The sequence below is a fragment of the Diadema setosum genome, chromosome 22 (genome assembly GCF_964275005.1).
Source record: "Diadema setosum chromosome 22, eeDiaSeto1, whole genome shotgun sequence".
Classification (NCBI taxonomy): domain Eukaryota; kingdom Metazoa; phylum Echinodermata; class Echinoidea; order Diadematoida; family Diadematidae; genus Diadema; species Diadema setosum.
Genome location: NC_092706.1, coordinates 1,688,434 through 1,705,175, shown reverse-complemented (window position 1 = coordinate 1,705,175; position 16,742 = coordinate 1,688,434). Strand labels below are relative to the sequence as shown.

Below are 16,742 nucleotides of genomic sequence, written 5' to 3'. Positions count from 1 at the left end.
TTTTGTGAGGAGTATCCCGAGGATTGGGATAAGGGTATCCCTTTCCTGCTGTTCGCAACGAGGGACTCCCCAAATGAGTCGACGGGTTTCAGCCCATTTGAGTTGGTGTACGGTCATGAAGTTAGGGGCCCACTGAAGCTCATCAAAGAGAAATTCATGACTGAGGATGATGAGGTCCACCTACTTGACTATGTGTCAAAGTTTCGTGAAAGGCTTTCAAAGGCTTGTGAGGTAGCTAGGGAACACTTGAAAGTGTCACAAGACTCAATGAAGAGAAAGGCAGACAAAAATGCAAAAGCCCGAACCTTCAAACCAGGTGACAAAGATCTTGTACTGCTGCCCATACAAGGTGAACCACTGAAAGCCAAGTTCAGTGGCCCATATGGTGTCAAAAAGAAACTAAATGATGTGAACTATGTGATCAGCACACCAGACAGATGCAAAGAACAGAGAATGTGTCATGTCAAAATGTTGAAAGAGTGCTATGACCGAAAATCAGTTGGTGTGACATAGGTAGTGGATAGCACAGTAGAAGTTAAGGGTGAAAGGTTTTCACCTCACATTACACATACAGTGTTTAGCTTATCCATTACTGAGGTACCGGTATGCAATTTGAGTTTGACATGATTGTATAAGCTTCGAGAATCCAAGCAATATCAATGTAAATGGTATCCATGAAAAGAGAACATGGAATGAATGCAGCTTTTCAAAAGGCATGTGATAGTAAGTGATTATTGTTGCTTGACTTGGATTTTACCTCACATTCGTTGTAAATAACAATGAGAAATTGTGAAGGTAAAAGAAACCCTTGCTACGGCAAGGCTTTCTTTTTCCCATGGGGGATGGTGTCACAAATGTACACACAAGTAGTTATGTACATGTATCAAGGCTGTATGCATGGTTGTTATAATGTGTATGTACACAGGGTGACCAGAATAATGGAGAACATTCTATATGGTATAGATTATAGTACATACAGGCTGACCAGATCAGTGGAGAATTTTCTATGTGGTATACAATGTAGCTACAGTACATGTATGCATGTGACAGGAAATACATTATAGCTCATTCAATCTAGAATGATTTCACCCATTCCAGAAAATTCTAGGAAGTGCTGGCTGAGTGAGGCACTGCCCTTGTAGCCCAATGTGATTGGTAGTTAATTTTGGCAATGATGTTATGCACATATTAGGCAGTGAGTCATCCAGGATTCCTGGAATTTGGACTTGCTAGTATGTTCAGGTATGTAGCCCCAGGTTGGAGAAAATTACAGAATGTACTAGAAAGGGGTGAATGAATATATAAGCCGGAGAAATTCTGAGGTAGGCAGAGTACCCAACACCTCTGCTCTGAGAGTTACGTCACTTCTGGCTCTGAAGCGACTTGTTATAGTCAGTCCTGTGTTACCTGCTGACCTGCTATACAAACTGTGTTTGTGGAGATAAGGCCTGGGAGACATTTTGCCTGCTGACATTTTGCCTGCAGAGAATTAATTTGCCTACGTTGGAGATAGACTCCATATTTTAGTGTCAACGGACATTATTACGGCAAAGCTGTTGACGGGCTGGTTTCCTCGCTGGACATTATAAAGTGAATCATCATTAAACGCATCAACTGGACGTGGTCGTCACAACGTTTGGATTCTGCGCGTTTCGCCGTGAACATCTATCGTGGACTATACCCTGGATTTATAACGCGGACTATTGTAACCTGTGCCTCTGGATTTACGTCGAAGGAATCATTCATCGGTGCATCACGGATCATTTATTTGTGCATCAAGCATCGTATTTGGACACTACCAGGAAACTGTAGGGATTTCGTGATTTAGTGAGTAAGTGATTCCATTACTGACTTATATTTGTTTATAGTGATCATTATTGTACTGATGTGAAAACCGATTACGAGTCTGTACCCACAATATCACTGTTAATAAACCGCCTGAACATCAGTTGATTGTTTCTTTTGTGCGATCATTCTCAGAGTGATTTTGGTCGTAACACTTGCTTTTTGGTCTTGCCTTTGTTGTTCTAGAGAGCTCATGGTACTATTTAAAGTCAATTGTGGGGTCACTGCAGATGTAGGCCTACCTAAAAGGCCCTATAGATGATAGTTGACGATTAGGAAAAGAAGATTATAATGATTGCATAATGAGAGAAAAATCGTAACTCATCATGGTATGCTCTTTTTATCTAACTGGTAAGTAACTCGCAGTATGCAGCTTTTGCTTTGACTGTTCCAATTATGATTGCGTCTCTATGGCGACAGGCGATGCTGCTTCCTTGAATCAAACCCGTGTCGTCTGCAAAAACCTCTCTGATGGTATAGTTGAAGGCGCTGTCCACGTTGATCTTGAGAATCTGTGATCCAGGTGAAAAAAAAAAAAATCCCAAATTTCATTGAGGGCCGTTTGAATCTGAAGGACACTATCGAAGCAAGTTAGATACTCGTATGCAAGCTTCAGCATGAAATAACACTAGTTGTTATCTCCAGCTCCAAGAATAAGTTCGAAATAATTATGGCGAAGATTAAGATCATATCGAGCCGTAGTTCAGATTATTATATTGCTCATTACGGCTTTGACAGTACCCAAATGACAACAAGAAAATCGGCTATGGGGAATTCTTTTTGCCTTTGCAACGTCCATATACATCAGGTTGCAATTTAAAGGTCCTATGGACCTTTAGGAGCAGTGATTTAACATTTTTTTTTTCAAGAGATCACATTTGATGCATATGTGTAGGTTAGTTGTATCACAAAACATCTTTGTATGAAATTTTTGCAGTAAAGACTAAAATAAAAGTAGATATCACGATTTTTCTCAATAAATCATAACTGTAGACGGTTTAGTCTTGAAACTGATTATTTTGTAACGAAATACTAATTTCGTCGAAGAAATGACTGATTTCGTAACGAAATATTCCATGCGACACTTGGCGCTCCACGGTCTTTGTCCATGGCTTAAACCATGGACAAGGAATTCGGGCCATTGTGTTAACTCTACTGCGAGAAACTTGACTCTGAAGACTTGAGTCGGGGAGCACTAATACAGTGGTTTTTGAAGCCATCTTCTGTGTAGATTTGAGGATGTTCGATTTCGGTATACCTGCCCAAAGCCAGTATGGATGATAACAGCATACATGGAAGGATGACACCCGACCCACAACGACCCGTCGTTCTTGTCGACATCGATGTTGTCTGGTATTGAAGTGAGTGCGATCCCCTGTCCGTCAGTGATGATAAAAAGGAATAAAATCAATGACAATCAGGTTTCGATTAGGCCTAAGCCTTTCGGTGCTTCGGACTTTTTTACAGTGTGTACAATGGTATGGGATTTTCTGTGCCAATAAGCACTCAGAGCACGCGATGGGTTAATGTAAAGTCGTTTGTGGAATATGGCTCTTGGACGCAAGGAAATTTTACATGAATATAAGAAACAACAACTACAGAGAAATCAATAGAACTATTAATGAACAAATAAATACCCCCTCGTGGATATTACAGGGTACCTGTATACATACAAGATATCTACACATATAATCATACGTACATGCAACAAAAGTATATGCACAAATCAACAAAAAACAAACAAACAATGAGATAACTATAATATGATAGGCAAATAGATATAATAGATACAATTAATGTGTGTCGAAAAAAACCATATAACTGTTACAATCTCATCAATAACCACCCAGCTACTCCCTTCCAAAATAATCATAATATATGTGCATATACATCTATACAGTAATAGATGAATAGCTAATCCGAAGTGATTAATTATAGTTGAACCATTAAATGGCTATATCGAAAGAAACGTCAGTTTTCCAAACTGAAGTAATATAACCTCATAACAACAGAGGCCTATAAGAACTGGGAAATGATTTGGAATGGGCATCAGCTTGTCACAACACACATGCAAAACAAACTTACAAACGAACACGGATAAAAAAGTAACATTATGTTTTATATTGATAAGGGATCCCACAGTCACAGATTCATCTTTGGTTATTCTCAGTTTTTGTGGCCGTTACTGTTTTTCCCAAGACATATAGCAAGGACTACCACACATTCGGGAATTCGGGTACACGTCACGAGACCGACACCCACGAGTCATACAGTCCATGAGTTATACAGCTCAAGAGTCATACAGCCCACGAGTTATACAGCTCACGAATCATACAACCCATTAGTTCGACACCTAGCTAACAAGGCCCACGGGACCGACACATAAAGCACCGTGTTGTACCTGTCGAACTCGTTGGCTGTCTTTACCTAGTGTCGAACTCATGAGCTTTATTTGCCTAGTGTCGAACTCATGGGTTGTATGACTCGTGAGCTGCATGACTCGTGGGCTGTATGACTCGTGGGTGTCGGTCTCGTGACGTGTACCCGAATTCCCGAATGTGTGGTAGTCCTTGTGGGTGTCGGTCTTGTGGGATGACCCCGGGAATTCTTGTATTGATATTTTAAGATATAGTATGCTTATGACTGGAATGAGGTTCTGTTTTTTCCTTCAACAGGTTCCTACTTTGTAAACCACAATTCGGAGAAGAAAGCAAACCTGGACTTGTGTGAAGCTTCCATCTACGTTCACTTTGAAGACGTAGATTTTCTTCTCTGTGGCGGCAGCAACGTAGAGCAACCTGTAAAGAAAGGTGAAATGTAAATGTCAATGTAGAAACAGAGAGAGAGTGTATATATATATATATATATATATATATATATATATAATATGACGAAATAGGGTGGTAATGCATTTCAGTCCAACAGTGCTATTTATTCACACCAAATTTTCGACGAATACATAGTACGTCTTCCTCAGGGTCGATAATCACAATTATGAAAGTAAACAAGATGGCTCTATTCTCTGTATAATAATACACAAGTGGTAGTCATAGGAACGTTTACTCTTCTGTACTGGTACCAACGCGCGGACTACAAGTATCATTACATATATATATATATATATATATATATATATATATATGTTTGTGTGTGTGTTTGTATATGTGTTTGTGTGTTTGTATGTGTGTGTGAGAGAGGGGGGGGGGAGACGGAGAAAAAAATAAAAGAGAAGCTCTATTCATATTCTATTTTGCCGGTATGCATGTATATCTTTATTTGTTAACTATCAATTATCCTTTGCACAGTTGAATGTTTGCTTATGATACAATTCCTAATTCATTCTGTGTTATGTTTTGTTGGAAAAAAGGAATGAACATGAATGAATTGAATTGAACTGAATATTTACAGTATGTGTGTTTGGGATAAGCGAGTCGCGCTGCAAATTTCCCCATGAAAAAAAAAAAAAAAAATCAGAAATAATTCCCAACATTTCAATTTTTTGTTAGCATTATCACAGGCTTCAGTAGTATTTTACGTGGTATCAATTCAGCTTAGGGCCCTGTTTCATACAGCTGTTCGTAAGGTTAGGCACGACTTTACAAACGACTTCAATATGGCAAGCCAAGTGGTTTCCTAATCATCATTAATGTCAATAGCTAAAGTTGAAATTTGTAGATAAAATTATTGATTATCATTCTAACATGTTAACACATGCTTTTAGTTGAAAGTGTATTTTCCCCCTATATAGATGAATATTGACATACAGTCGTACTTTGTTAAAAACGTAAGAAAAAAAAAATCGCATGCATTTTGGCACTTCATTTTCCAGTCCTTAGTAAAGTCTTGCGTAACTTTACGAACAGCTTTATGAAACAGGGCCCAGGAAACCCGGTGTGATCACACTAACTAGGATAAACAGGAACATCACATACCCAATGTGTCTGTGGGGTAGGTACGGCTTGGCATCAGCAATACATTTGAAAATGAAATTACAACAAGTTAATCACAAACATGCCATTCTTCGTTCCGGAAAGCAATTGTCAATATTCATGATAATTCGCATAAAGCTTCACAACGTGGTTGCGAGAATTTAAGACAATATAAGGAGAAGGTCAAATACGGGCTCCAAACGGGAATGACAAATATATATATATATGTATATATATATATATATATATATATATATATATATATATATATACATATATATATATATATATATACATATATATAAATATATATATATTTACCCTCAGCAAAAAAAAAAAGAAAGAAAAGAAAGTAAACACTGTTTCAAGTTTATCTTTCTCATATCCTGGTTTAAAATGGTGTTTTATACACCATATTACTTAGCTATCACCCTAGTAGGTCAATGAAAATGTTATCTTTACGTATGAGTGAACACATTCGTTTTTCTCTTCCAAGGCAGAAAAGTGAAAATTGCAAAATGGACAATTTGTTATTCAAGCATATTTGCTCTTCCATATCATAATGAGATAAAAAGACAAATTCAACACAATAGAAATGCAAATTAATTTGCAAAAATCAACCATTGATCTCAATCATGTCCTGTAACCCTCCAAAGATAAAGAAAGACAAAAAAATAATGGAGGAAAATGAAGAATCTTCCGTCAAATCCGCAGTCAAAAGACATAAGAGAAAAATCAGGGTAACAATGAAAAGAAATATGAAACGTTATTCCAAATTAAGAAAATTTGAAATAATATTTGGTTCTTGAGTTTGTCTCGTGCATTCGTAAATTCCTTAATCAAAAGGTAAAATGAAGAAATTCTGTCGATTTTATCACCTTCATACGGCTTATACTTCCTAAGTCATTTAAAGTTTGAATTGATGGAAAATGCTTCTGTTCCACCTTTAGTTTCCCCAGTACGTTTTTGTTTTGAATATAAAGGGAAAAAAGGGGAACGGAAACTTATTTCTGCTGTTTCATTCATGTCTCTCATTGCGTTAAATCGGTCTTTTGTTATCATTTGCTATTTTGGAGGGCATTTCCAAATGAATTTCAATATGTCCAATTCTGCAATTTTTTTACTTTTCTGCCTTGGAGGACAAAAACGAATGCATTCACTCATGCATAAAATTTCCCTTTGTATAAACCTAGCAGGTTGATAGCCAATTAAACAATCTTTGATATGGTGTACGACACATTGATTTTTATCAAAAATCTTCTATGAAAAAGGTTAACTGTAAAAAGTGTTTACTTTCTTTTGTTGCTGAGTGTATGCTGTGTATATATATATATATATATATATATATATATATACAGCATATATATGATGAAGAGTGTGACCTTGCCTTTCAGTATTTGACAGCTATGCTCCGTTTTTAAGATCTTCAAGATCTATGATTTATTTTCTGACGGCGTTCTTCTGGATATTGTTTTACTTATATATATATATATATATATATATATATATGTATAGATTCATATATATATATATATATATATATATATATATATACATTCCAATGTAAAAAGAGTGATATATAACTATATAAATGTAAATATATATATATATATATATATATATATATGTATATATATATATATATATATATATATATATATATATGTATATATATATATGTATATATACATACACACATATATATATTTCAGATATTCACACCTGTTTCATGCACACGCCACAATACAGAAAGGAGTCGCAATAATACTGACTTCTTATCAGGTGACATACTAATGCCATTCGCCATTCCAATTCCAGTTATCACGATTCGAGCCTCCCCAGCGTCATAATATGCAACAGTACCGACTTTCAGGCCTAGGACCAGTTCCACATTGGCAACAAGTTTAGGTAGGTATCCGTCGTTTGTGACGTAGAATTGTTCCTCGCCCACAAGAATAAGATCGTTTGGCCTGCGGACACATTTTTAAAATTACCAAGATGTTTTAAGTAATATTCATCTCACAAGCGCATTACTCAGTCATTGTCGGCAAAGGCAATCGAAATATACCAGGAGAGTGATTCATACAGCAATAACGAATAGCTTTATGGCTTTACACCGTTTCAGATGTGTCGATCTGAATGTTTTAAGTGGTGAAGAGCAGATATTTCACTATGAGCTGTTGGTGACAGAGTTTTTATCTTTATTGTATACGGGCGAAATGTTACAACGGTCTAGAACAATCATTAACGTAAAACACTCGGGAGCTAACAAATATTCACCTCAAATACTTTATATGCAATATTTTTAAACAATTTCTTTCTTTCCAGGCAACTTCGAAACTGACAAGTTCTGCGAGAACTTGAGATACTGCTGCCATCAACTGTCTCGACAAGCCGCTCCTCCCAAAATATCTTTCCATAATACGACTGAATCTATTATTCAATACTGAACAAGTTCCTTTAGAGAGAATTAAAGGTAGGCCTTCACATCTCTTTTGATAAAAAAAAAAATATATCATTTTTAAAGCAGGCAGCATCTCAGTAAAAAGCAAATGTACAAACAAACAACTCAAGAGAAAACAAACGAACAGACTGTAACCACCATTTTGAATGTCATGACGCCAAGAAGCATGGCCTTAAAGACATAATTTACCATTTGCAGAATACATAAAACAAATTCCCAGCATTAGTGCTTCAAAATAGTTATAAAATGTGAGTTAATGATAGAAACAGCAATATAAAAATTTGAACCAGTATATCCAATGTTGAATATTGTTAAATATACAAAATGTGAACAATAGTTATAATAAAGATATTTCCAGACTAACCCGTCTACAGTCATGACAGTTATGGCTTAATGAGAAAAATAGTGATTTCTCCTTATATCTTAGGCTTTGTTGCAAAAATTTCATATGGTAGGATGCTTTGTGATACAACTGGCCCACACATATGCATCAAAAGTGATATCTTGAACATGTTTTACACCACTGCTCCCAAAGGTAAACAGTACCTTTAATCTTTATTTGTCACTTGGTAATGACGTCACTTGCATTCTTACTTTTCATTCTTATTTGTGAGGTGCACTACATACTAGTAATGTCACCGAAAACGGACCTACCATCAGACGACAGGACTTAACATATTACGACCTTAACCATTCGACCGGACAATGAACTTACCTCCAAATATTCTGGTCCGTTATTTTTCGTCTGTGCTTGAGGATCGGCTTTTTGTCTCGTCTCATAAAGTCAAACACTTCAATGCCAACATGCCCCTTTTTCCGATTCACAACATACAATGTGAAGGTGGGCTTGTCTGGAAAAAAAAAAGACACACAAATAATGTTAGTGATAGCGAGAGAAGATGACAGGGTGCAAAACCCGGTAAAGTGGTCCGTCCCATCAGTTGCACTCACAACTGGAGCCCATGGAAGACCAGCTGAATATTGGATATTAAGCCAGGGAGGTGGAAAGAGACCTCCCTGATCCAGCCATCTTGTCAGATAGAAAATGAAAGAGAGAAATAAACAGTAGTGATTACAGCCCGAAATTAGAGTCATCATACCGAGAACATCTTTTCTTAGTCCGCTGTTATAGCATTCTACTTGTTGCAATTGACACAATTATCTCAAATATTCAGAGAACATGTCTGAAGTAGGTCTATGTTTCGTTTTACTTTGGAGATAGATCTCATACATTGCTTGTTTATTTTAGTTCTTTCATGAAAATGTTATGTCAGATACCTTTAGGCCCACTCTCCCAGACATCCATTCCGAGAGGAATCCAGCCGTTGTCTTGGATACCGCCTCCTTCTACTGTCACCTCTTTGGGGTCTTCATCAGGATGATTAAAGTCAAACAAGAAGATCCTTCCAACGATTGACACAGATGGGTCCTGCAGCTGTCGTGCGCCCTATATGTGATGAGAGATTACACATTTAATTACATTACAAATACACGTATCGCTTTTGTCGGCGAAACACAAAAAGAATAGCACTGATCACCTCGTTTCCCGATATCATTCAACAATGCAAAGGAAACGATACTACAATAATCCGATACCATTCACCAATACAAATTAATTGATACTACAATAATCCCGATACCATTCATCAATGCAAAGGAAATGATACTACAATAATCCCGATATCATTCATCAATGCAAAGGAAACAATACTACAATAATCCCGATACCATTCATGTCATTCACCAATGCAAAGGAAACGATACTGCAACAATCCCGATACCATTCACCAATGCAAAGGAAACGATATTACAATGATCCCGATACCATTCACCAATGTAAAGGAAACGATAATACAATAATTCCGATACCATTCACCAATGTAAAGGAAACGATAGTACAATAATCCCGATACCATACACCATGCAAAGGAAACGACACTTCAATAATCATGACACCATTCACCAATGCAAAGGTAGCGATACTACAATAATCCCGACACCATTCATCAATAGTGTAAAGGAAACGATACTAATCCCGATACCATTCACCAATGCAAAGGAAACAATACCACAATAATCCCGACACCATTCATCAATAATGTAAAGGAAACGATACTAATCCCGATACCATTCATCAATGTAAAGGAAATGATATTGTACTACAAAAACGAGAATGAAGGCAGGGAGGGAGAGAGAGACAGAGAAAGTGGATATATACAGGCAGAAAGACAGACAGGTGGGAAGACGAGCATATACACAGAGAAATCTGAAAACATAGTACAGACTTATTTACACACACGCACATACAAACACACACACACACACACACACATACATATGTATATATAATATATGTGCATATACAGTCAAACCTGTCTATAGCGGCCACCCAAGGGATACGGGAAAAGTGACCGTTATAGACAGGTGGCCGCTATAGACAGGTAACATGTATCATCGTTGTATACATCCACATATACTTACAGGTACATGTATGTGTGTACGTATACACATGTGTGTATCATGCTTAGAACAATGCCGGTGTTTATGAAATTATTGTTGCACAGTACATGTAGCATGTGCAAAGCTTAACACTAGTGCATTATTGTGACTGAATAAGTGATGAATGCAACGGTGGCGATCACTGAACGTTGCCCAGGAATGACTGGCACGGCTAACAAGCAGAAAAACACTCTGAATTATCGGCTCGGCTACGGCTCCATCGGGTTTTTGGCCGCTATAGACAGGTTAAAATCTACCGCGGGAAACAAAATTTGTGGCCGCTGGCCGCGTTAGACAGGTGGCCGCTATACACAGGGTATTTAACATTGCTTTTCTCTCGGGGGGGGGGGGGGTTTCAGTGGCCGCTATAGACAGGTGGCCGCTATAGAGAGGTGGCCGCTAAGGCAGGTTTGACTGTATATATATATATATATATATATATATATATATACACATATGTATATATATATATATATATATATATATATGTGTATATATATATATATATATATATATATATATATATATATATATATATATATGTATGTATATGTATGTATATATATATGTATATATATATATATGAGATTAAAACCTAAAATGGCATTAAAACGCTTTATCCTGGCGAGGAAAGCGCATGTTTTTGAAACAAGACACCAAACAGGTTAGTCATCGCATTCTTCATCAGCGACCAGGATGCGATGTGATGTTAGATTAAAATCCGTTTCTGAAGCAGAACATACACACAAGGGTATACGTACATGTATACCCTTGTATACACACAAGGGTATATGTGGTATACAAGGGTATATATGTGTATATATATATATATATATATATATATATATATATATATATATATATATATATATATATATAAAATTACCGAAGATATGAATGCTAGACCAGTTGATGTCACAACAATGTCTTCAGAGCCATCAACTGTCGAGAGAAAGAAAAGACAGCATTAAATCATTGACTGGATCAATAACATTGCATAAAAGTTCGAAGATTCGCAACTCTCTTATTCTTTTTTTTTTTTTTCATTTCATGTAAAAGTGAAAATGGAGTGATAATAAGTTTGGAATAGCCTTTTGTTGGTCTATGGGAGACTTGGGAGGTGCTTACATCACCACCTACTTGAATTTGCCCGTGTGGTTGTTCCTAATATCACATGTAAAATCTTAAAGGTTTTAAAGTTTCTCATGTAATCTCCGATTCTGGTGAAACTTCCACCATTTTGTCATGATCTTATTCCATTTTATTAAAACCAATCTGAGCATTGTGTGGAATTGCACTTGAAGAGAATACTTTTACGGAATTTGCCAGAAAGAGACTAAAAAATAATGTATATACCAATGCCTGCGAGGCCCCTGCAAGTTCCTGGGTAGTGGGTGTAGATGCTGGAGTAGAAGCCAAGGAGGATTCTGCCGATAATCAATAAAAAGTAAACTTGAATTACTGTAAAGCAATGAAACAACATACCACTGTTGTTGTCGTTGATTTTAAAGGACAAGTCCACCTTAGACATGTGGATTGAGTAAATGTAGCAATATTGGTAGAACACATCAGTGAGAGTTTGAGGAAAATCGGACAATCCCTTCAAAAATTATGAAATTTTTAAGTGACTTCTCAGTCACTGCTGGATGAGAAGACTTCTACAGCTTGTAATGTATGCGTACAACGATGTAAAGAATTTTTATAAAGAAAAATCAACATATTTTCATTTTTCTCGCATAATAAAAGAACATTTGACTTGCCTCTTTCAAAAGGCAGGGGTAATAATATTACCCTTAACATACGTCAGTGACAAGTTGAGGAATAACACTTTTTTTTCCAAAAAAGAATAGAATTTTGTGAAATTCTCTTTATATTTTCCTTATACAGACTGTATCGTTCTACGCATGTGACATCATACACTGTAGTAGTCTTCTCATCCAGCATGCACAGTGACTGTGCAGATACTTTAAAAATTCATAACTTTTGAACGGATTGTCAGATTTTCCCCAAACTTTCACTGTTATGTTCTACTAATATTGCTGCATTCACTCAATCCACATGTATATGAAGGTGGATTTGTCTTTTAATCGACTGGAATGCTGGTGGGCGGAGAAAGGATTAGATTCTTTGTGACGTCACACTGGCTCTATACCAGTACCAAGCGTCTGACTCTAAATAATAATAGTCATTTTCGTTCGAAACTAAGCAAGTTTATCCTAAAATATCCAAGACATTCCCAGTGATGACTTCATTCATTGTCACTGGGAAACAAATTCGGGTAACCAGGGAGGTGGAATTCCACCTCCCTCATAATGGGATGACTGTCGTTCCATGCGATCTAGGGTGTTGACTTTGTAAAGCCCTTTTTACACTTGTGTTTCTTAACCCCGTACTTTCTCTGACCCAGGACTATCGTTAGTCCCGTACCAATTTTTTCAGCTTTTTACACTCGCCAATAAATCCCGTACTAAGCTCTTATCCTGGGCTAAGGAGAAAACTGACCTTTTTACACTCATATTTCTTAGCCCCGTACTTTCCAAACCACATGAATATTCATGATTACGCTGTACACTGTACAAGTACACGCACGCACCGGCAGCACTTGATTACCTCGTTTCTGATTGGTCAGTGGGGGGTCTGACTTCGTCTCCGTCGCTTATAATAGCCCAGGATTATTTTTTCGTTCTGTTTACACTCGCTTGCTTGGCACTGCAATTGCGGTGCTAACCCTGCTATTTTGCAGGGCCAGATAGTACGGGATTATCGGTGGGGCTAGCCCACTTTCGCAAAAACAAGTGTAAACAGAAAGTGGGCTAAGGAAGTCTGGTACCAACGGTGGGGCTAAGCCCCCCCCCCCCCCCCCTTAGCCCCACCGTTGGTACGGGACTAAGCAAAAATTTGCAAGTGTAAAAAGCCCTTTAAGAGCTTAATCACAGACGTGTGTGGCTCCTACGTTTTAACGTCTCATTTGATCTTCTATTTACGATGGATGAGATGGAGAGAGCACAAATTAGATTAGGGAAAAACAATGTTTAAACACTATCGATGCTACTACGAAAATTAAAAATATATTTGCCACAAAGGAAAACGAAGTCAGCCTTCACTATTTGTTAAGGTTGAAATTTCTCAAGGTCAACATCACAACATCACAATATAAAGAAATATACGAGACCTACATGTAAGAAGAATTGTTTGGGAATATCGGTATCACGTTTCATACTTCCACAATATTGGAATTTTGAGTTTGCAGATTGATAAGATAAACAAATGATACTACAGGCAAAGCTTGTGTGAAAATGACACAAGATAAAAGGCCAGTGTTTTGAAAATTTTGTATTTTTGATCATTTCTATTATATTTATTGGTTGATGCCTGTGTCATATGAAAATAAGATAAACAATAAAAATACCATTTCAGGGTAATTCATAACCACAATTACATCACATTTTGGTTCTTCAGCAAATTACAGCCAAGAAAACCCCCATTTCATCCATCATTATATTGTTAACTAAAATTGGAACAGAAAAACATGCAAAATCTGACGGACATGGTAGCCGTGGCAACCAGCAATATCGGACATAGCTAAATTATATATCAAAATGTTTGCAATTTTATAAAAAAAAATCACCAATTGGTTGAAATCGGGTAAAGGGGGTAGGAGTGGCAAATGACCCCCCCCCCCCCCCCATCACCCGGGCTTTATAGGGTTAATACGTATCCGGGCAATTACCCCCAGAGGGCAATTACCCCCAGAGGGCAATTACCCCCAGAGGGCAATTACCCCCAGAGGGCAATTACCCCCAGAGGGCAATTACCCCCCCCCCCCCCCCGGCTAAATACTGGTATTAGGGCAAAGATTAGGGTTAGGGTTAGGTTTAGGGTTGAGAGTCTGTGATAGGGTAGGATTAGATTCAGGATTAGGATTAAGGCCAGGGGAAGGGTCAGGGGTAATTGCCCAGGGGGTAATTGCCCTAGCCCCTAGACCCGGGTTAATATATCTCACCAATGAACATTGACTTTCTGAACAAATTTGCGACCTACATGGAGCATGCTATTGAAATTTGAACGAGTGATGTGGGGGGGGGGGTATAATAACCAAAAATATTTCAGTCAAGAACCCATGATGACTAACGCAACAACTTACGTCGTTTTCCATTGCAAATTGGCTGTCATTTTACAGCAGTAAGAATATCAAAAGATAACATGGAAAATTTCGCCAGCGTGACTGTCTATCACGAATTTTTAAAATGTATTAGACTCACGGGACAATATTCAGATGCGAGCAAAGCAAATAATAGTTCTCACAATCGTGAACTCGCAGACGATCGAAGCCGGAAGATATTCAACCCATGCAAACCCAAAGGCCTTCTTTCGCTTCGTCCATATCCACCAACTGGTTCATGCTATATAAGCTAAGATACAAGTATAATCTTAGTTGTCAAACTCACGTAAATCTGACCAGTCGCTCAACTAGCAGCGCTAGCAGGACGGCGAGAATGACCTGGCGGAAACTGAAAGCCATTTTGTCGGTGTCAGGGGAGCAGCCAAAATGTTCGGAAGACAATTCACTCACAATCCATTCACACCTTTAACAGTTTGCTCTGAATCAGGGAGGTTGGACTTTGGAGTCCCCTGTGTAGCGCCACCATTGTAATAAGAAATTTCAATGCTATATAAACACTTAAATCCCAGCTAGCTGTTGCTCAACGTGTGCTAACTAAATACAGACCTGTACATATGATGAAAGGATCACTGGAAGATTCAAATAGTGTTATGTTTTCTATTCAGATAAGACAGCATTCTCTCTCCCTCTCCCTCTCCCTCTCTCTCCCCCTCTTCCTTTCTCTACTTTATGTCAGCACTGATTTTAGGAGAGACGGGAAGGGGGTGGTGAGTGGAGCTGGGGACCTTTGTTTTTGCTCATTTCTGCCCTGATAAGTTCATTATTTCACCTTTCTTTCCTTGTAGTTTTTCTTTACTAATTGTGATTGCGTGGGACTTGTGAGTTAAGGAGGAAAATGGAAACAAAAATCATCAATTAGAGAGGATTTTTAGAGTAGACATTAAGAATAAGGTGACTTCAATTGCTTACACCGGGCACAAACTTTTTCAAGATGAAACGCAATATAATCTATATGACATGCTGTTAATGTCTTGTTTGAAATTAAACAAAAAATTGATCTTCAGCTGTTATGATAATTATTTGAATGGTATTTAATGCAAACAAAATTGTATGATAACAACATCCATATGTATGATAACAACATAGGGAAAGAGCAAAAAACAACAACAACAACAACGACAATAACAACAACAACACACACACACACACGTGCCATTGGGTATGAAATACCATTTGATACAATGGTTTCAAATTCAGTTTTGCTTGCGTGCATTCACCTCGCAACTCCTTTTAACATTATATCAATGTAGGAATTGAGCTGCTTATCATAATATTGTGACGATTTCTATACGATCCATGCATGCATGTTGAACTTAGTACATTTCAGTCCCAAGGTAAACTCAACGAGCGCCCCCACTATAGTTCTATTCTTCCAGCAATGGAGTGAAAGCATGACATTCTTTCCTCTAGTGTGAGCAAGGAGATGTTAGCCCATGGTAGTCAGAGAGAGGAGTTGAACAGCGCCCTCAACCTCCCTTGCTGTCTGTTTCTCTTTACTCTTTTCACCCTTTTCGCTACTCTTCTATGACCCCTATACTTGGCTAATAACATCGAACCCAAGCCCGATAAGACTACATGTATGAAATAGGCGCCTGCCCCAGGGAAAGGCCACTGCAGGATTTCATCGGGTCGGCGGGCGGGTCGATGGGAATGGCGTCACCTTGTACTCCGGTATCGCAGGAGTAGGCAGGCGACATGTTTTTCCTAAAACCTATCCACATTATTTCCTGTAAACATTTGGTGAATAAATATAAAATTTAAATATCATCAATATTAGTTGTAAATAGTGGATTGTTGGTTCTGTTTTTGAATTCAAGGAATC

The 16,742-nt window shown here is 37.7% G+C and overlaps 1 protein-coding gene across 1 annotated transcript; it reads right to left on the bottom strand.

The window, feature by feature from the left end:
- Window positions 1-2,189: 2,189 nt before the first annotated feature.
- On the bottom strand, window positions 2,190-15,259 carry LOC140245504 (serum paraoxonase/arylesterase 2-like). Its single transcript, XM_072325073.1, has 9 exons — window positions 15,186-15,259; window positions 12,094-12,164; window positions 11,624-11,679; window positions 9,517-9,685; window positions 8,954-9,089; window positions 7,547-7,744; window positions 4,562-4,643; window positions 3,104-3,220; window positions 2,190-2,357 (listed from the first exon to the last, which is right to left on the bottom strand). Exons 1-9 carry the CDS (start codon window positions 15,257-15,259, stop codon window positions 2,190-2,192), a joined length of 1,071 nt encoding a protein of 356 aa, XP_072181174.1.
- Window positions 15,260-16,742: the final 1,483 nt, after the last annotated feature.